At 41.0% G+C, this 21,935-nt stretch overlaps 1 protein-coding gene across 2 annotated transcripts in view; it reads right to left on the bottom strand.

Annotated features, from left to right (window-relative positions):
• Nucleotides 1-21,935, bottom strand: part of rapgef3 (Rap guanine nucleotide exchange factor (GEF) 3) — an 85,629-nt gene that overhangs the window by 12,494 nt on the left and 51,200 nt on the right. Inside the window, exons 6-18 of one of the 2 annotated variants that reach the window (XM_034173106.1) lie at nt 21,592-21,676; nt 18,632-18,692; nt 17,972-18,048; nt 14,211-14,357; nt 13,973-14,079; nt 11,898-11,998; nt 11,707-11,785; nt 10,330-10,480; nt 10,120-10,202; nt 10,006-10,036; nt 6,874-6,940; nt 6,644-6,781; nt 2,814-2,911 (exon numbers count right to left, since the gene is read on the bottom strand). In XM_034173106.1, the coding sequence (XP_034028997.1) occupies nt 2,814-2,911; nt 6,644-6,781; nt 6,874-6,940; nt 10,006-10,036; nt 10,120-10,202; nt 10,330-10,480; nt 11,707-11,785; nt 11,898-11,998; nt 13,973-14,079; nt 14,211-14,357; nt 17,972-18,048; nt 18,632-18,692; nt 21,592-21,676 (1,225 nt within the window). Of the gene's footprint in view, nt 1-2,813; nt 2,912-6,643; nt 6,782-6,873; nt 6,944-10,005; nt 10,037-10,119; nt 10,203-10,329; nt 10,481-11,706; nt 11,786-11,897; nt 11,999-13,972; nt 14,080-14,210; nt 14,358-17,971; nt 18,049-18,631; nt 18,693-21,591; nt 21,677-21,935 lie in introns of both variants that reach the window. The other variant, XM_034173105.1, reaches the window with a different exon arrangement.

The following is a 21,935-nucleotide window of genomic DNA, read 5'->3' as shown; positions in this document are numbered from 1 at the left end:
CCATTGGCCGTTCAACAGCCGGCTGACGCACCTCGGGATCCATGACGTTGGCCGAGATATCCTGTTGGGAAAGTGTAAGTACACAGACCCACAACAGGGGGCGCAAATGAACAGACAATGGAATAGGTCAAATAACAACATTTTACTGTTGTGAATGTGCACAACAAATACAACAGATTACAATAATGGACAAAAGTCAATTCGCAAAGGTGTCGTGTGGGCAGGCTCGAAGATAGGAGACGCCTCTCCAAAGTAGAACCGGAACCACACGGTTTCCTCCGCCACCAGACCCCGGGAATACTGGAGCCGCCAAGTCCCGAACTCCCAGGTGGCCACTGCCTCCGCGTGTCGGACCTGGTACTGCTGGCGAGGAACAAAGAACAATTAAATGAGGGCGCGTTTGCACCCAGGAATCCGAACGGTAGGAAAGCTACCTCCACCTCTCGTTGGAAAAGTAATCTCCAGAACAATGCACAAAATCCAAAAGGATACAATCCGTCAGCTGAGATACGTTACCTTCTAGGTAGAAACGATATCTCGGCAAAGAGGTGGAGACGTCGTTCTGCTGATATACTCCTGCCGATCAGATGATTGGTAACAGCTGTTGCAGGTGATGCGTGACAGCTGTCACCCTGGCTGCTCCTGTGAGGCGGCTGCGCCCTCTGGTGCCTGGAGCCCGCACTCCAGACAGGGCGCCCTCTGGTGGTGGGCCAGCAGTACCTCCTCTTCTGGCGGCCCACACAACATTCTCTTCTTTTTTGAAATACGGACTTTGATTTTTTAGGAAAGACATATTTTATTTCAGCCTAAACATTAGGGCTGCAACTAATAATTATTTTACTAATCAGTTCATCGGTCAATTATTTTTTTTGATTAATTGTTTTGTTTTTTTACTTACATGTGAGTTTTGCCATTATTTCTTTAAGTGAGTTATTATTAAAAGGCCTTTGTCACACAACATCAACGTTTGACCTTGTAACAAAGTTATGTTATATTCTCGTCAAAAACATACCTGGAGTAGTGTTTTGTTTTATTTTGCACATACATACATCACCGACACACCACAAAGAGATTTCCATCAGGTTTAGATGCCTACAGCAACTATCTCAACCACTGACAACATATTACAGCAAGAGTCCACGAAGGTATTTTAAAGGCCTGGTGAAAGTGTAATATGTTATATTTAATAAGATATTTTCATGAAAAAGACACAAATGTGCAGTTTACTGCATTTTATTTTTTTCTTGTGTAAAAACACAGCTTAGATGTGGTTTGACCGAAACAAATTGTCATTAAACGTAATAAAACGGGGATGAAGTGGAGGTTTAAGAGTCACTAGATGTTCACAGGAAACAGTTATTTCTATATTTATTTATGTTCATTGTTAGTTGGTTTAATCTTTTCTGTTTTGTTTTATCAGATTATTTTTGTCTGTTTCTCTAAAACTTTATTGTGGCATTATTAGTTATTATTACTATTATTGTTGTTGTTTCTATTATTATTATTATTATTATTATTATTGATATATAAATAAAAATAAATAAATAAAATATTACAATTTGTAATACATTTGACTCTTTTACGACAACAAACGCTGAGCCATGAATTATTATACAGAAAACAAATGTGCTGACAGCTGCAACAGCTTAATGCTAACTTTACCATTGAAAACATCACAGACATGCTAACGCGTTAGCATCGGTCCCGTTTTTAAGTTATAAAATACATCTATCAACTGTTTCAGAAGACCATAACAGGTCAGATTAACATAAAAAGGTAAATGTTACTCACAGACATATGCTCTTTGGGGTTTTAGTGGGGAAAAATTAAGATTAAGCAAAATAAAACAAAGCACCAGATTGAAGCACTGCTTCAATCTGTGAATCACTGCTTCGATTGGTTCAAGGTTCAAAGCAAAACCGTGCTGCAGAAATGGTTGATTTATATGGAAGAAATGAAACATTTGCGGTAAAACAAAGTTATTTAACAACTAATTGATGATTAAAATTAGTTGACAAATATTTTAATAATCGATTAAATCAATTAGTTGTTTCAGCACTACCAAACACCTACTCTTTCTGTGAGATCCCGTTTGGGATGTGTGTGTGGTGGTGGTGGTGGTGAGGGGGGGGGGGTGTCACCTGTGCACCTGGACAAACCATTGTACAACTGTGCAGGGGTGGGAAGGGCCCTCAGAGATCTTTCAGTATTATTGTTAGAGCAGAATTATGTTTTGCAACATTTATACATTCATTCTAATTATATTCTTTTACAACATGAATTGTATGGACATTAATAACATGCAACACAAAAATGTATTTAATGCCAGTTTTTTGTGGGCCCTCCCATGCTCTGGGACCTGGGTACATAGTACCCTTTACCACCCAGTCCGACGGCCCTGACTGTGAGACCTTATATGTAGACAGATGTGTGCTTTTCCAAATCATGTCCAATCACCTGAATTTACCGCAGGTGGACTCAAATTAAGCTGTAGAAACATCTCAAGGATGATCAGTGGAAACAGGATGCACCTCAGCTAAATTTTGGTTATGAATACTTACGTACACGTGATTTATTTTTTTATTTTTAATAAATTTGCAAATATCTCAAACAAAATTTTGGTCACATTGTCATTATGGGGTATTGTGTGTAGAATTTTGAGGAAAAAATTAATACATTTTGAAACATTAAAAAAAATGTGGAAAAAGTGAGTAGTTTCCTGTGAATACTTTCTGGATGAAATGTATTTGTGCTAAGACAAAACTTAACCATGAGAATCACAATTCCGCATTGTCACCATTACGCCTCCTCACCAACTGTTCCACTTGGCTGGTTTTACAGAGGAACAGCCTCTCGTTGAGTCCCAGGGTGGTGCAGACTGCAGTGGCATCCAGTTTTAGTTGAGCTCTTTCTGGAAATGTAATCACAAAAATAAACTGACAAAGCAGAGCAGAAGATTTATGAAAACTACCCGAACTGGTTTGGAATCTGAATTCATTCAGAATAATCATGCGGATCACACTTGACCTGATCTAAAAGGGACCTTTCTGTTTGGAGTCTTGCATTACAGGTCTTCATTGGATCACCACAGGAAAAAAAAAATGCCCTTATTGAGAATAAAAAGAAGAGAGTGAAGGCACGTGCAGGACAAACTGAGGCAGTGTGTCGAGTGTGAGAGCCATCTGATTATTTTCTCTGCATACATCTGACAATGACAGATTGTTTCAATCGAATGGCCTGATTTACAAAATGCTTGTGTGTGTAAAAATGCACCACTGCACTTGCAAATACACCTGCATGCTGATGTACCAACAGTGTGCAATGAAGATTTTGTCTGTCAAATGTGCAAAATAGTGCGTATTGTCCATTTACTGTTTGGTTTCATGAACATGCAATTTGGCATTTGTCCACAAGAGGGTGCTAAACTGTGGGAGGAAACATGCAAATAGGTGAGGTTTGCACATGTAATGCAATTTATCAAGGAACTTTAGCATGCTGATAGTGTCTAAACACTGTGACTTTGAAAACTTGGTATTAACTGAGTGCAGTTGACAGACTGATGTTCCAGAATGCTGTTGCAGCACAGAGGCCACGTAGAATTAAAAATAAATAAATAAATAAATAATTGTAAATGTTGGGCATATTAACATTATTTTCTTGTTTTTTCCATGGTGTTCCGGCTGGCTGGTGGGTGGTTGCGTTTTGAGTGAGTGCAATGGTATTTGCACACATTTATACGTGCACAAGCCTTTAGTACATCAGGCCCTTTGATGAAAACAATCTGTCATTGTCAGATGTATGCAGAGAAAATAAATGGCTCTCTCACACTCTTGACACATTTGCTCAGTTTGTCCTGCACATCTCTTCACTGCTGACGAGTTATACCTTACGTGTAGTTTTTCTGATTCTGGTCTTTTTTTCCTCTGTCCAAAGTACGTATAGCACCCCTTAGGATTGCAGGACTGACTGCTAAAAACCGCAAGGTGCCGGAGTGCCTGTGAGATGCCAGACCTGTAGCTGTGCAGTCTGCGTTTGGAACAGACGTTGTCACATGAACAGGCCCACTGACGGCACGAGGAAGCATGAACACCTGCGTGGACTTCTCATCAAATGGATATTTTCTTCTTGTGTCATTTGATTTCCTGTTTTATGTTTCTTCAGCTTTGTAAAACTTTGCAAAAACCTTGTGATTGTTAGAATGGCCTAAGCAGTAGGTCACCCTTTTGAGTCTGGTCTGCTTGAGGTTTCTTCCTTAATGTTATCAGAGGGAGTTTTTCATCACCACTGTTACCTGTGTACCTGTTCTAGAGGCTGGTAAGGTTAGACCTTACTTGTGTTTAGAGCCTTGAGGCACCTTTGTTGTGATTTGGCACTGTATAAATGAAATAAATAGAATTGAATTAGAAAAACATTGGAGAAACTATAGAAAATACAATATAGACAACATCTGATAAATCAATAAAATATACTGCTATTTGACTATTGAGTTGCCTTCCATATTAGATGTGGATAAGCAGGGGTCTCGCACCTGCATCCAGTAATTTCGCTTAAGTGGTTTATTTCATTTCATTTTGCACTTAGAACCATTAACATGTAGACTCCTCATTTACATACTGACGTCGACATCACATTACCTCCCGCTATCAATTGCACATTTACTCTTTGTAAATCACCCGCAAAACTCTCCACTCCAATGTGCAAACGTTTCGATTGCTCATGCAGTTTAGCACTTGTTATCTGGGATTTTAGCAACTCAGGCCCAAGAAAGCATGGATATAAACAGTGAAAGATAATAATCTGCTTCTGTCATCAGAATCAATGCAATGTCAAATGTGTCTGGATCACCACTCTGATTATTAGCAGAATTATGGAATAACAAATGAACTGATTTCAATCAAATTTGTAGGAGGAGTGTGGGGCGTGGCCAAAGCAACAACCCATTAAAATTTGGTACATCTCCAGATCAAAAGACAACAAACTGGATCAAAGGTCCACATTCATTATGAAGTGTAAGCAATCAGGAGTGATCAAGATCCAAGGTCAGCATTCAGGATGAAAGAGCAGGTTGAAGTTCAAAGGGCAGCATTCAGGATCAAAGGTCAGAATAAAAACAAAAAGTACCATCAGGATCAGATGTTAGTATTCAGAGGCAAAGGTGAGCAATCAGGATCACAAGATCAGTGTTTGGGTTCAGCAATCAAGGTAAAAGTTCACAAATCAGTATCAAAGTGATCTGGAACTACAACCAGGACAAGTGGTTACACTCTAAGAAATGAAACACAGGGGTTTTAAATGTAATTAATATTATTATTTTCAATATACTTGCAATTGTTAATTTTAGGGATTTAAGTAATAATGTTTCATTTGATTTAATAAATTTCAACTACAATATTGTTTTGCACTTAATTGACAATGTTATGTGGAAAAAGTTACCTTAACTTTATCAATTAAATTCAATGTTTTATTTCTTAGAGTGCAGTAATCAGACACAAAGGTGAGCGATCAGGCTCAAAGATAACTGATCATAACTAAATGCAGGATCAGGATCACAGATTTAAAATCAGGATCAAAGATATGCAATCAGGAACTAAGGATCAGAGGTTAGAAACAAACATTTGTAATCAGAACCAAAGATCAGTATTCAGTCCAAAAACCAGGGACAAATGCAAGCACTCACAATCAAGGTCATGATCAGGATCAAAGGTGAGTTCTCAGGATCCCATGGCTATATGGGTCCTCTTGTCTAGATCTAGATAATGATCCAGGTTGGGGACAAAATGTATCTTTGGACTGCATTTCATCTCTACCAGAAGCTCAAAGCACTTTACAGTAATGCCTCACATTCACATCAGCGTTTTAAGCCTTAGTCTTACCAGTTTGAACTTTATTCTATTTTATTTTCAGCTGCTTCCATGTCTGGTTTTTGGCTGCAGGACTGCACCCAAATTAAATCAAATTTGAGTTGAGTCTACAGGTTTTCACCTGTAATATTAGTAATATTATACATGTAATTCAATATTTAAAACACACACACACACACACACACACACACACACACACACACACACACACACACACACACACACACACACACACACACACACACACACACACACACACACACACACACACACACACCCTGATGTCAGGGTGCTGCCATACAAGGCACTCACTACACACCGGGAGCAACTAGGGGATTACAGACCTTACCCAAGGGCCCTTAGTGATTTTCCAGCCAGATGGGGGTTTGAACAATCAGGATCAAAGATATGAATCTTTGGTTTTTGATGGTCTACTGTAGCAGACTATTGGGATTTGGTTCGGGACTTAATGGGACTTGTGGGGCCATTGGGAGATGTGCATGCACTCTATTGACTGCCCTTCTAGTCTTTCTTTATATTCCACAGTCCTCAGATGTGCACATGAGATAAACTGTTAATGCTGGAGCAGAGTGTAGACATATCTCATTAAATCATTAAAACCAGCCAAACGTTTGAACACACTTCCCCTCAGCTGAATGGGAAAGTGTGTCCAGCCACATACGTACACTCCCTCAGCAGACAGAGCACACGTGTGTACAAGCTCATCAAATATTTTAAAACTTATATAAGACATGTCAGAAATATGAACATGGGAGTCCCACCTCCCGTGGAGTTCATTTTGACCAGGACGTGATCACCTCCAGGTCTGTCTGCAGCTGTCAGCACGTCATGAACAGATGAGTTCACTGGGAGTATCAGAGTCAGAGGTTTGCCGTCTGGCCTGTGGAGCTCATACATCACTACACAAACAAATAAAAATATGTGGATGTAATGATGCGTGGTAAAATCTATCACTCATCCACACAGCATTTCAGCATCAAGCCCTACTAACCTTTATCATGTGGTCTGATTGGTTGCAACTTCCCCAATGGCTCGTCACAGTGTGAAAACCAATCAAACTGCTGGTTGAGATGACAACATCAGATTAAAGACAAACAGGGAAAGAAAAATCTCTCATCAAAATTTATTTGATATTAAAGAGGTCACAAAGGGGCCAAAATCTGTTTAAATGTGCCTTTCTGTCCCACACTTCCACGGACAAAAATCCAGGGTCAAAATTTAAAAAGCTTGTTTTACACTTCCGTGACATATGTCACAGACCTCCATATCTCGTGGTTTGTATGCCCTGTGAGACACGCCCACTGATTTGGTCTGTGCTCTGTGTGACACGCCCACAGAGTCTGTGGGACAGAATCTGATAAGCCACCCCCCCCCCCCCCCCGCCCCCTTGCAAACGGCAGCAGCTTCTTTCCACTTAAAGTGACAGACACAGAAACAGGTAAGATTTTCATCTGTGTTTGATGAAACCAAGGTTCGACTGATCTGTTTCAGTAAAACGTGTTACAGTGAGTATCCTGTGTCGCTAGTTAGCGTGCCAACATTGTTGTAAGACAGGGGTCACCAACCCTGTTCCTGGAGGGCACCTGTCCTGCATGTTTTCCATGTCTACCTACTCAAGTCACACCTGATTTTTTAAAATTGGTGTTTTCAAGCTCTTGATTGGCTGAGCACACCTGATAGAGTTAACTGCCTGGGAGTGGAACAGGGTCGTGTCGGGTCGCTCGGCATTTGCATGAAATACGACTTCTCAACTATTTTGGCCCTGTCTATGTGGCAGCGTAGCGATTGCTTGTCTCATCGTTCCAAAACATGCACTCTAATTGAAAATGAATAGCAGCTCATCGCCAGTGGTGGGCACAGTTCCGCTGAATTCCACTGAAGTTGGGACATTGTGTAAAAGGTAAATTAAAAACAGAACACGATTTGCAAATCCTCTTCAACCTATATTCAACTGAATACACCACAAAAACAAGATATTTAATATTAAAACTGATACTTTTTTGTTTTTGTGTAAATATTTGTTCATTTTGAAATGGATGCCTGCAACACATTTCAAAAAAGCTGGGACGGGGCAACAAAAGACTGGGAAAGTTGATGAATGCTCAAAGAACACCTGTTTGGAACATTCCACAGGTGAACAGGTTAATTGGAAACAGGTGAGTGTCATCACTGGGTGTAAAAGGAGCATCCCCAAAAGACTCAGCCGTTCATAAGCAAAGATGGGGTGAGGATCACCACTTTGTGAACAACTGCATGAAAAAATAGCCCAACAGTTTAAGAACAATTTTTCTCAACGTTCAATTGCAAGGAATTTAGGGATTCCATCATCTACAGTCCATAATCTGGAGAACTTTCTACACATAAGTGGCAAGGCTGAAAACCAACATTGAATAACCATGACCTTCGATCCCTCAGGCGGCACTGCATTAAAAACCGACATTATTGTGTAAAGGATCTTACCGCGTGGGCTCACGAACACTTCAGAAAATCATTGTTGGTTAACACAGTTCGTCACTACATCTACAAGTACAAGTTAAAACATTACCATGCAAAGCGAAAGCCATACATCAACAACATCCAGAAACGCCGTCGCCTTCTCTGGGCTCGAGCTCATTTGAAATGGACAGACGCAAAGTGGAAAAGTGTGCAGTGGTCTGATGAGTCCACATTTCAAATTGTTTTTGGAAATCATGGACATCATGTCCTCCGGACAAAAGAGGAAAAAGACCATCCAGATGTTACTTGCGCAAAGTTCAAAAGCCAGCATCTGTGATGGTATGGGAGTGCCTTAGTGCCCATGGCATGGGCAACTTACACATCTATGATGGCACCATCAATGCTGAAAGGTACATCCAGGTTTTGGAGCAACACATGCTGCCATCCAAGCAACGTCTTTTTCAGAGACGTCCCTGCTTATTTCAGCAAGACAATGCCAAGCCACATTCTGCATGTGTTAAAACAGCATGGTTTCATAGTCAAAGAGTGCGGGTGCTAGACTGGCCTGCCTGCAGTCCAGACCTATCGCCCATTGAAAATGTGTGGTGCATTATGAAGTGCAAAATACGACAACAGAGACTGTTGAACAAATGAAGTCATATATCAAGCAAGAATGGGAAAGAATTCCACCTACAAAGTTTCAACAATTAGTGTCCTCAGTTCCCAAACACTTATTGAGTGTTGTTAGAAGGAAAGGTGATGTAACACAGTGGTAAACATAGTGGTCTTTGTGGACAGTGATCTTTGTGGTGTATTCAATTGAATATAGGTTGAAGAGGATTTGCAAATCATTGCATTCTGTTTTATTTACATTTTACACAACATCCCATCTTCACTGGAATTGGGGTTGTACATGTTAGTTCCTGTTTATGAACGCAGAGAGCTAGCTAACGCTTCTGCTTCACAGGTCCAAGCACACAATCGTGGCTGTTGTTGCAACATAGAGCCGAAAGAATTTACACTGTGGATAAAAACGGTATGTAAGCAGCTCAGAAGTTAGTATTTTTAGTTATTTATTGTTTGTGCATTTGTTAAGTGTTTGTGAGCGCAATACGGGTGAGCCGTAGCACCATTAAGGGTTTATAAATATATAATACAGAGATAAACTGAGACTTCTAATACTGCGATTTACTGCTTTTGATAAAGATGATGGTGTTTGGGGTTTTATTTTTTATTAATTTATTTTCCATGCATTTGTTTTGTGCTTGGGATCACCTTTGAATTTACCCAGCAGCCCCTGCGGCGCTTAAACTCAAAACTGGTTTATCAGTAGCCGACACTGTAATCCGATGTAACCGCGACCAAGTCAATACTAAAAATTAGCGGGAACTTTCTCAAAATTTTTTAGCGTTTTTATTGGTTTAGCGTTATAAAAGATAACTTTTCAGTTAGCGGTTTAATGGTTATCAAAGCTAACTTTTCGGTTAGCTTTTCCTCTGTTCGTTGTGGGTAATGTGACTAAGGGGTAAGGGACCGAAATATTTGTTCATTTCAGAATGCACCACTGCAGTGTGTATGAGACATTTTTGGCAGAAACTCTTTTTGATACACCTGGCTGAGGATGTGAACAATATGACCCCTGGAGGTTTCTGCCCCTGCAGGTATCTCAGAAGGTTGTTCTGCTCACCCTGCACAGCGACTGATGTCCGTTCTCCAACCTGAGAAGATATCAGAGATGGAAAAACATCATTTTATGCTGCAATATTTGGGACTCAATGAATAAAATTGGCAATGACATTACACTTTAGTCCTCCGCCTCTCCCTAAATTGTTCTTTCAGCATGCTGCACAGACGAAAATCCCCTGCCACCTCCTTCCTCAGCTTCTGTACACCAAACATGAATATTACTAAATGCATATAATCATTCTGCTCACAGATGTGTTAAAACGTTAAAATTAATTGCTAAATATTCCACTTTCTGTAAATGCATGCATACAGTTTGCAAACTCACCTCCAGAAAGTCAACAGCAATCAAGTCTTCTTTCAGCTGATGGCCGTAAAGCGCCACCCACTGGCCAATCAGCTTTACTACCTTCTTCTTGGTGTTGAGAACATAAGCTGCCTTCTCCTGGTCTGAGCCCTCGGTAGGCACGGCATGGTAGGTACAATCATGTTAAGGCATCAAACGTCATGAACACATAATCAGAGGAAAATGTGCATCAAGATTTCAGTAGAGTATGTACAACATAAAAACGAAACACTCTCAGGAATGGATGTAATCAGAGTCTGTGGCGTGGTAAAGTATTCTGTCTGCTGCTGACTGCAACTGACATTTTGAACCATTATTAATGAAAGGCTTCAGACAGATTCATCAAATCTTTGACATGAGAACATACTCAATAATGCCTCAATTACTGTGGATACTTTTATGTATTTAGAAGGAGGGTTTTTATTAAAAAAAACACCTGAAAGTTCAGCTACAACTTGCCAGAAGGTACATCTGAGAATCAAGCCTAGATTTAATGTTTTGGTGAAAGAAATCCTTCCTCTGTACCACTTAATCATGAAGCTGTATAACTCGTGATACAAAATACAAAACATGCACTGTGCACAATTTCTCCAATCACAGCCACACAAGCCTATAACGTCTTCTGGGTTGTCTGGATATCTTGGTGGCTTCCCTCACTATTCTCCTTTTTGCACAGTTACTCAGTTTTTGAGAACTGTCTACTCCACACAGATTTACCATAGAGTGCCATACTGTTTGTATTTCTTCATAACTGATGTAAATAAAGTTCAAGACATATTAAATGACTTGAAAATGTTCATGTATCCATCCCCTGACTTGTGTGAAGAAAACTGGCAATTAAACTGATTATTTACAGGTATTACACCAAAGGGGCTGATTACTTATGCAACACATCATCTTGGCTTTTATATTTTTAATTAATTTATATCAAGTTGTAGAGATTTACTTTCAGTTTGAGTCTAAGGTAGATCATTTTAGAAATTTTTATATTGAGAAGCCTTATTTACTTATACCATAAACAAATTAAAATGCGTGAAATACCAAGGGGCTGAATACTTTTGCAAACCACTGTACTATTCAAAAGAACCATCAAAATCTACATTTATACAGAAAAAAAGGTGGCTGCTTAAGACTTTTGCACAATAAGTAACAGTACTTGTTCAAAGTGCCCAGGCCACTTGACAGCTCTGCAAAGTACCTTTATTTCACTTTTTCATACACATCATGCCGACTTTAAAGTGACACAGATAAGAAAACCTCCAGGTTTTAAACTGCAGGTGTCACCCCGTATAACAGCAGGTACACATTCGCCTTTATCATCTCTGTTATCTGTATTTTTATGACATTATCACAGGATATTGGTGCTGCAGAGCAGCACAGAGTTGACTGGAAGGCATGAAGACTTTGTGGGTGAGCAGAAAGTCACTCACGCAGGGATCTGATTGCGAACAAACACAACAAAAGCACAGCTGATGAAATGAGGCTGACAGCCACCCTGAAAAGTAGAATAAAAGCAGGATGGAGGCAAGCATGTGCATGCACGCACTCACCTACAGCATCATTTACATTAGATTCCAACTTGACTGTTTCCAGCAGATGTTCCAGGATCTTCTCAGGTGTTCCTGACATCACCTTGTACCTGCATATTACACTGAAGACAAAGAGAATGGAAATAGTGCGTGGATGATGCAACTGGGGGTTTGTAAGTTCTTGCATGATTGGCTGATGAATGAAATTTATTCACAACTGTAAGTTGTGCTTGTCAAGAGAAATTGCTGTCATTCTATCCAGCCGTAGGGCAAAACCTTCAGCGTCTTAGAACTTAAGAACCGCTAAAGGCTGAGATTTAAATTTTTACATGAAGAATACTGTACACCTAAAGACCTGCATACTAAATTTTCACTTATTTCTGATTATTGTTAGTCATATTTTTAGTGTTTTATTAAACAAACATCACAGCATTTCCCATAATGTTGCTAACGTATGAACCGAGCAATGCCACGTAAGGGCTGACAGTCAATATATCAACTTACAGATGTGTCCCTTCCTCTTAGGGGCAACTTACTTGTACATATTTGTATATATAAAAAAATTATTTTTTTTATTTTTTTTATAATTTATTTAAAATTCTTCTTCTTACTTATAAGGTTTTGAATAATCAGGTCCCATCTTATCTTAGGGACCTCATAGTACCATATTACCCCATTAGAGCGCTTCGCTCTCAGACTGCGGGCTTACTTGTAGTTCCTAGGGTTTGTAAGAGTAGAATGGGAGGCAGAGCCTTCAGCTTTCAGGCTCCTCTCCTGTGGAACCAGCTCCCAATTCAGATCAGGGAGACAGATACCCTCTCTACTTTTAAGATTAGGCTTAAAACTTTCCTTTTCGCTAAGGCTTATAGTTAGGGCTGGATCGGGTGACCCTGGACCATCCCTTGGTTATGCTGCTTTAGACGTAGATTGTGGGGGGGTTCCCATGATGCACTGTTTCTTTCTCTTTTTGCTCCGTATGCATCACTCTGCATTTAATCATTAGTGATCGATCTCTGCCCCCCCTTCACGGCATGTCTTTTTCCTGGTTTTTTCCCTCAGCCCCAACCAGTCTCAGCAGAAGACTGCCCCTCCCTGAGCCTGGTTCTGCTGGAGGTTTCTTCCTGTTAAAAGGGAGTTTTTCCTTCCCACTGTTGCCAAGTGCTTGCTCATAGGGGGTCGTTTTGACCGTTGGGGTTTTTTATAATTATTGTATGGCCTTGCCTTACAATATGGAGCGCCTTGGGGCAACTGTTTGTTGTGATTTGGCGCTATATAAGAAAAAAGTTGATTGATTGATTGATTATGCTATGTAGTTGAGTCTGCAATAAAGTATAATAATACTGATTGATATATGTGCTCGGTGTAATATAGCGCCGTTTTTGTCTTCAATAAATTTACCGTGCAGCCCTTTAAGTACAGTATAAGTGTTGAAGAAAGCGTGGTATCTTTAACACAGCATACAATTTAAATATAATGCTATTGTTTCCCTGCATTTCTATAACTTTGTGAAAATTTTACAGTGAAATCATAGTATCAAATAAATAATAAAAAAATCAAAATTTCTAACAATCTGATGTTATAACTGTTAATGTGTTTTAATAACGTAAAGTGTTTTCTTGCTTGTCATCTAATTTTCTTTAACTCATCTGATTATCTCTGTATGACATGAGAGATATCTGTACTGCAGAATTTAAGAAGTGGAAAAGCTCTTCACTGACACCCCCCCCCCCCCCCCAAAAAAAAATCACAATTCCGATGCACGTGTTTTCTGATGAGGTAGAGATGTTCGTGAGATGTGTTTTGTGCGGGTGGTTGTGCAAATGTTGATTCACTTTTATGTTTGTTGAAACTCCTCAGCACTGATAAGACATCGTTCCAACACAGCGGGGTCAAAGTCCATTTCTTTTCTGACCGCCAAGTAACACCATATTAAGAAGCTCTTTACCGCACAAAAACTCTGCTGCATATTTCTCCATCACTGTGACAATCAAAGGCAGCGTTTGCCTTAACTGCATTACATGCACCCATGCCTCAGTGGAGCATCTTTGCGACGGGAACGCTGCACCGTCTGAGGTGGGCGCGTCACTTTGTCTTACTTGCTGACGTTTCCGGCTCCTCCCTGCTCGGCAGAGTTGGCGCTCTTCTCCAACACCAGCACAGTTTTGCCGTGCTCCTGCAGTCGCACCGTGTTCGCCTCCACATCCTGAATAACAAACACGCTGGAATATAATATTGTTGCGCACACAGACTCACAACTTTTAGCACAGATGATTCCGTTAGACTTTCTGTCATTTACTTATTCTTACATTCGAACATTAAAATCATCACATGTACCTTGAGAATGCGGATGAAATCCTGCTTATCGACGCGGAGGAAGTGACAATTGTCTTCTCTCAAGATGATGGTGGCAGCACGAGGCGCATCATTAAGCAAAGCTAGTTGCCCGAAGTCCTCACCCTCATGTAGCGTAGTCACCAGGCCCTGGACGCACACAGTATATTCAGCCTTCACACATGCACAGCACGGGTGTTGACTTCAAGGCAATTATGTGAAACAAAAAGGGAATTCTTTCTGACTGTGCTCGACCCCCTACATCACGAGTTGTTCTCCATCTAGAGTTTGAGGTAAAATTATTTCCAATAAAAAAAAAAAGATAAAAAAACACTTACCACCTAATTTTCAGGAAAATAGCACATTGGCCCAAATATAAACTCTGGATCTCTGATTTAATTGGGGTGGGGGTGGGGATTGGGGGGGGGGGGGGTGTGATCTGCTTTTGACCAAACATGGTTAGGGTCCTATCTCACTGGGCATGAATCCTGGAGAGCAGTTGGAGACATGACTTAGCAGCCACACACAGAAATGAGCGACAGTGTTGCAGTTGGTATCTCACTGAAGTGTCCACTCACCAGAGGTGTGACAAAGTCACTGTCAAGTCATTCTCAAGTCATGAATCGGCAAGTCTCAAGTCAGCTTGCAAACAATTGGATGTCATTATGACCACCAATTTTCTGATGTGCTTAAGGTACGTATTTAAATAAAGTTATAAAATCTTTCTGTCTAACATCTTTCTGTGTAAATATCTCAAGTTACAACGTGGAGACCCATGGCTTATAGACAAGTGTGGCATATTTATGTATAATTTCTTTTTTCTTTTAAAAATTAGTGGGTGTGGCTTATAATCAGGTGCGGTTTATAGTCCGGTAATTACGGTAATAATAAATTTTAAAAAAGAATATAAATGAAGCCCACAGCACACTCATCGATTTGCAGAATGCTGTCCTATCTTCCATGTCCAGTATTGAATTCACAGCTTATATGATCCTTTTGTCCTCAGCTTCAAAATCCATGCACAGTGATCATACACGGGCTGGAACAGCTTCTGCTCCGTGACGCAGCGATGTCCAGCAGTGCTTCAGAGGTGTGCATCCTTCAATTTGATTTGATTTATTTGACAGTAACATTGTATGTCCCTTCAGCTGTTCCCTTGTTTCTTCAATGGAGGTCTCCACGGCGGATCTGAGGTGGATCTGCATGTTGATTTGGCACAGATACACCCTCCTCCGTCCTCCTGGCTCTGACATATGACATGATACAACAAAGACACGCACATCCAAAGCACATAAAAAGGCGTGCAGGACCAAAAAAACATACCAAAAACAAAAACCAAAATGATCCGCACAGCCACAGAGCTCCGACACAAAAAGAGGCTGTATTTAACAAAAACTAAATGTAACGTTTCGGGCACAGCCCTTCATCAGACAATCTGCTCAATGTGGCACACCTGTTGCGGGAGAAATCCTCCTCAATCAGCTCTGACATATGACATCACATTTCCACAGCACGCCATTTAGCAGGTAGACTTTTCCAGTTTAAACACACATATGTGCACTGTTGGAGCTGGAACTGAGCAGAGTGTTGTTTAATGAAACCATGTCATCATATTTTCTCTGATCATGTGTCCCTCACAACAAGCACATCAAAGAACTCCTACTGCATGTCCTCAGAGAGAGAGAGAGAGAGAGAGAGAGAGAGAGAGAGAGAGACAGACAGACAGGCAGACAGACAGACAGAGTGAGAGAGAGCGCTCTAGACAGAAATAGAGTAAAAGCATCAGTGTTGTGCGCTCAGCTTCTGTAGACTTGTGCTCCCCCCCGCCCCAAAAAAAGACATGAAATGCATAAGTCCAGAAGTCCTGATGGCCAGGCAGACAGCAGTTCTGCCACTTCCAGAAGCGACTGTTCCTCCCCAATCACCTCCATTATTGTGGCGTGTTCCGCCACAGCTTGTGTTAGGAGTCGCAGCAAGTACAGTCAGAGGGTTGCACGACATCCGCAACGGCTCTGGGAGGAGCTCTGTCGCCTCACCAACTTTGAAAAATACAAAATCCAGGCACGATGCTGGCGACGCCCTGCAAGTGAAGCTAGGGAAAAGCGCCACCCAGCAAACATCTCGCGGAATCAAGCAATTTCAGTTGCAACTGCCGTTCGCAGCCCACTAAGATAGGACCCTTACTGAGGTACAGTAAAAGACTTCACTGCGGTCAAAGGTCAAAGTGTTTCGGGTAATTTTCAGGTAAAATACTTGACCAAATATGTCCGTGATTAATTTAAAGATAAAAAATCTGCTCCACTGGTGAATTGCGATACAGTAACAGTAGTGCAGCGGCTAAGAGAATATTTAGAGCAAAATCGTGCAAATGGTGATACAAGCACCAAAGTTGGCACAAATACTCCTTAGACATTGCTCTTTTATACAAACCGACTGGCCACTTGAATTTTCAATAGGGGGCCAGGTAGGGGTCAATTGAAGAATTACACAGGGGCCGAAATTAAAAATGCTGAAATCATTTTGAAAACTACACACATTATTTGTCTGATCGTAAAGATTCCAAAAAGGTATAGTTTGGACTATCTATGCCTGAATGATCAGAGGTTATGGGGTAAAAACAGCAAAAATGGTGACAAAGGTCAGTGTCAGTTTGTACAGGGGTCAAAAGTTAAAGTTGCTCTAATTTTGATAAAAAGTGATACAAATAATTGGTTGAGCTAATAGGATTAATAAATGGAATAGTTTTGATTGTGTTGAATGTGTGGTCTCCAAAGTAAAGGTCAAACAAGGTCAATGTCCATTGGATTCTATGACATGTGACATATGTTACCCTGTAACATGATAACTAAGCATGATACATGGTGCAAACTATTCCTTTTTAAAACCCTGTTACCTCAACTAATAATATGCATCATTTTTGATCAAAATTGGAGCAACTTTAACTTTGACCCCTGTACAAACTGAAAGTGACCTTTGTTACCATTTTTGCTGTTTTTACCCCATAACCCCTAATCATTCAGTCATAGATAGTCAAAACTATACCTTTTTGGAATCTTTACGATCACACAAATAACGTGGTGTAGTTTTCAAAATGATTTCAGCATTTTTAATTTTGACTCCTGTGTAATTCTTCAATTGACCCCTACCTAGCCACCTACTGAAAATTCAAGTGGCCAGTCGGTTTGTTCAAAAGAGCAATGTCTAAGGAGTATTTGTGCCAACCTTGGTGCTTGTATCACCATTTGCACGATTGTTTCAGTTATCTGCTGCACTACAGCTGATTTCACTGGGATGAAAGGTCAATGTGTTTTGAGCCATTCCCCCCAGTACTGGTAATATTTAATATAATCAAATAGAAGCCGAAGCCTGGGGTCTCTGACTACTTTAAAAACACAAAATCTGCACTCTAACCTTAGTGATTAATGAGATCTGAACAACTAGTGAATTTGGCCATTTTTGGCATTTACCATGGTGATGTTTTAGTTTATGACAAAGTTCTCCATAAGAACCTGTAGAAATTTGTATCTTGGAAATAATTTGACACCAAAATTAAAAGTAAAGTAACTAAGTTACTTTTTCAAGGAGTAATTGGGAATCAGTATTTGGACTACTTTTTCAAAGTAACTGTGGCAACACCGATCCTGAGACTTGCAGTGTGGCACTATACTTTTTTTTTTTTAGTCAAGTAGGCTTAATCAGGTCAGTGACTTTGTCCGGTCATACAATCTGTCCCCCGCCCCCCCAAAACAAACACAGAGACTTACATTCCCATGTGTGATCACATTTACAGAGCCTTTCCAGATGATGTACCAAGATGTGCCTTTGTCTCCTTGGCTGAATACTGCAACACATTAAAAACAAAGAAGCACACACACAATCAGCACCAACACTGATCATTAACACATCTCCATTTCAACACTCAAAATACTTGTGTAACCCAAGTCCCATGTAGCTATAATTATAGATTTTAAAGGACTATTACGCATTTTTACAAATATGTAACTTTTACAAGGGTACATATATTATTTATGCATTTTTCCAATACACATTTTAACCAATTTTAGTAATATGAACTTCTGGTGTGTCCTAGGGCTACACTTGAATGGAAAATAAAGGAATAAAAAACCACATTTACAGGCCCAATTCATGCACTGGGCTTGATTGTGTGAGGCTTTCATATGTAAGGCGAGACTGTGGAATGTTATGAGAAGAAGCACGACAACCTGATTGCCTTCAGTAAAGCAAGGAATGAATCACGACATGATGGCGTTTGGCACAGATAATTCAGCTGAAAGGAACGTTTTGGATGAGAGGACGTTAAGTGGATATTTGTGCAGAAGAAGATCGATGCAATGTGTTCACAAGACAATGGAACTACGTCTGAGAACCAAAAGCTCAAACATGAGGAAAAACTTCACACTCACACACTGTTCCAGCTTTGGCGTGTGACTCAAAAACCAGCACCGCTGCCAGTTCCTTACGCACCTGCAGGAACAACAAGGCAAGAACTGAGAACAAATGTTTGGTCCAGCAGAGTAATAAGCAATGCAATTAGCATCATTACGCCTGGAAAGAAAGAGTGCAACATTATGGGTAAACTGTTAAATGTTGAGGTTTATTCTAATACAACAACATGTTAAAGGGATCATATTATGCAGTTTTTTCCATGTATCTTAAAAACATATATTAAAGTCCTTAGCCAAAAATATCCCATAGATAATTATGCAGCTCTTAGATGTGGCTGAACATGGCCAAGCCCCCTCAGCACTGCTTCGGCATCACACGTGCACGCTTCAGTGTGCTGCAGGGCATTCATCAGCACAAGTCCGGAAGTGTTGGTTCATCCCATGCCAGAATTTTGGAGAAATGGTTGGTGTCTCCCTTAGAGATCGGGTGAGGAGCTTGGTCATTTGTGAGGAGCTCGGAGCACTGCTCCTTCACGTTGAAAGGAGCCAGCTGAGGTGGTTCGAGCATCTGGTAAGGATGCACCCTGGGTGCCTGCCTAGGGAGGTGTTCCAGACATGTCCAGCTGGGAGGAGACCACAGAGAAGACCCTGGACGAGATGGAGAGATTATATCTCCACACTGGCCTGGGAACGCCTCGGGATCCCCCAGTCAGAGGTGGTTAATGTGGCCTGGGAAAGGGAAGTTTGGGGTCCCCTGCTAGAACTCTTGCTCCCACGATCCGATCCTGGATAAGTGGTTGAAGATGTATATACACTCAACAAAAATATAAACGCAACACTTTTGGTTTTGCTCCCATTTTGTATGAGATGAACTCAAAGATCTAAAACTTTTTCCACATACACAATATCACCATTTCTCTCAAATATTGTTCACAAACCAGTCTAAATCTGTGACAGTGAGCACTTCTCCTTTGCTGAGATAATCCATCCCACCTCACAGGTGTGCCATATCAAGATGCTGATTATACACCATGATTAGTGCACAGGTGTGCCTTAGACTGCCCACAATAAAAGGCCACTCTGAAAGGTGCAGTTTTATCACACAGCACAATGCCACAGATGTCACAAGATTTGAGGGAGCATGCAATTGGCATGCTGACAGCAGGAATGTCAACCAGAGCTGTTGCTCGTGTATTGAATGTTCATTTCTCTACCATAAGCCGTCTCCAAAGTCGCTTCAGAGAATTTGGCAGTACATCCAACCAGCCTCACAACCACAGACCACGTGTAACCACACCAGCCCAGGACCTCCACATCCAGCATGTTCACCTCCAAGATCGTCTGAGACCAGCCACTCGGACAGCTGCTGAAACAATCGGTTTGCATAACCAAAGAATTTCTGCACAAACTGTCAGAAACCATCTCAGGGAAGCTCATCTGCATGCTCGTCGTCCTCATCGGGGTCTCGACCTGACTCCAGTTTGTCGTCGTAACCGACTTGAGTGGGCAAATGCTCACATTCACTGGCGTTTGGCACATTGGAGAGGTGTTCTCTTCACGGATGATGCAAAGGAGATGTGTTGCACTGCATGAGGCAAATGGTGGTCACACCAGATACTGACTGGTATCCCCCCCCAATAAAACAAAACTGCACCTTTCAGAGTGGCCTTTTATTGTGGACAGTCTAAGGCACACCTGTGCACTAATCATGGTGTCTAATCAGCATCTTGGTATGGCACACCTGTGAGGTGGGATGGATTATCTCAGCAAAGGAGAAGTGCTCACTGTCACAGATTTAGACTGGTTTGTGAACAATATTTGAGGGAAATGGTGATATTGTGTATGTGGAAAAAGTTTTAGATCTTTGAGTTCATCTCATACAAAATGGGAGCAAAACCAAAAGTGTTGCGTTTATATTTTTGTTGAGTATATGTGTATGGCTGGACTCCCGGACTCCTCGGCTCGAGGTGTCAATTTTCACAATCGGCATGGAAAGAATTACCCCTAGATACCAAAGGTTGAGGATGATGTGCACACGGGGTTCGTCCAAAGTTGCGTCAAGTGGCACTGGGTCTGCCCAGGCTGACCTGAGCCGGGTGCAGTTAGGCCAAGGTGGCTGGGAGTCCACTAGGGGAAAAACAACTTTCCAACTTTTGCCAAGCATAGTGCCTGTTCAACAGTCAGGTGAGAGTTGCTTGGTGCGAGGTGTGCTGAGTTGTAGCTTTGCCCTTTACAGTGCCAAATGTGACCAGGTTTAAGAGCAGCTTTAAGGGTTTCTAAGAACCCTTTGATCAGTTCAAATCTAAGAATAATTGGAACATGACATGTTTTGGATGAGGTCTGACTCCACTGTTGCTCTGCTCAGTGCCACTGTTAAGGCTTGATATCTGATTCAAGCAACTCTACTCTTTGTAAGACCTACCAGCAATTCCAAAAAAAACATTGTGAAACTGCATTCACATGTTTTCAGGTCATAGCGGGTGGTAAACTGGCTGTTACATTGTTTTCAGTGAGAGGACGACAGGAAATCATCAGCATCATGTGCAGTGGGAAATGTTATCCAACTTTTTCCGCTTGCCACAGCGAGAAAGACAAATTAGATCATGACCCTTGCCCATTTGTTACTGCAGCATGCCAGATTCAAGAACATTAGTTCAAAAATACCCTATCAAGTCAGGGGTTAGCTTCTTTCCTTTTGTGCATGCAGTGAGGGAGGCACAGCTTATTGCCACATGGAGACGTGTTTGTCCCAAATCAAGGTAAGAGTCTTTTTCTACCTCCTTCATTCAAGAAACAGGGATCTCAGATGAGCGTAATTAGGCGATGCATTCCCCAAGGAAAATTAAATAAATATATTTTTGCACAACATGACCCCTTTACATCTTCTGATTTGTCACTTTCCCCCTGTAACTCTGATGGGGTAGTTTCTGCAGAGCATACATCATGAGCCGTAACAATAAGCAGTAACAGAGACTGACAGAGGTGGAAAGATGAGCAGCAGCTTTGACGTGGAGCAGCTCCTCGTAGATGACTTCCAGGTCCTCAGCACTCCTCTGACTGGGGCTAAAGAGCAGGAAAGTGGAGACAACAGGCGCCAAAAAAAAACAAAAAAAAAAAACATTCATTACGTCTTCATAGAGTCCAATCACAGATGAAAATAAGAACTTTAGGAGTATATCCTCTGGGTATGAAGCATCAAAAAATGACAAATATGTATAATCCGTACAACATGTGCCTTTATTTTCCACACGGCATGGATTGGATAATAGTGAGCGAGAAACCGTATGGTTGTTCTCTATAAGAGGCATGTTGTTGCTAATGT

This window comes from Thalassophryne amazonica, chromosome 6 (genome assembly GCF_902500255.1).
Source record: "Thalassophryne amazonica chromosome 6, fThaAma1.1, whole genome shotgun sequence".
Classification (NCBI taxonomy): domain Eukaryota; kingdom Metazoa; phylum Chordata; class Actinopteri; order Batrachoidiformes; family Batrachoididae; genus Thalassophryne; species Thalassophryne amazonica.
This window is presented reverse-complemented; position numbering and strand designations above follow the sequence as displayed.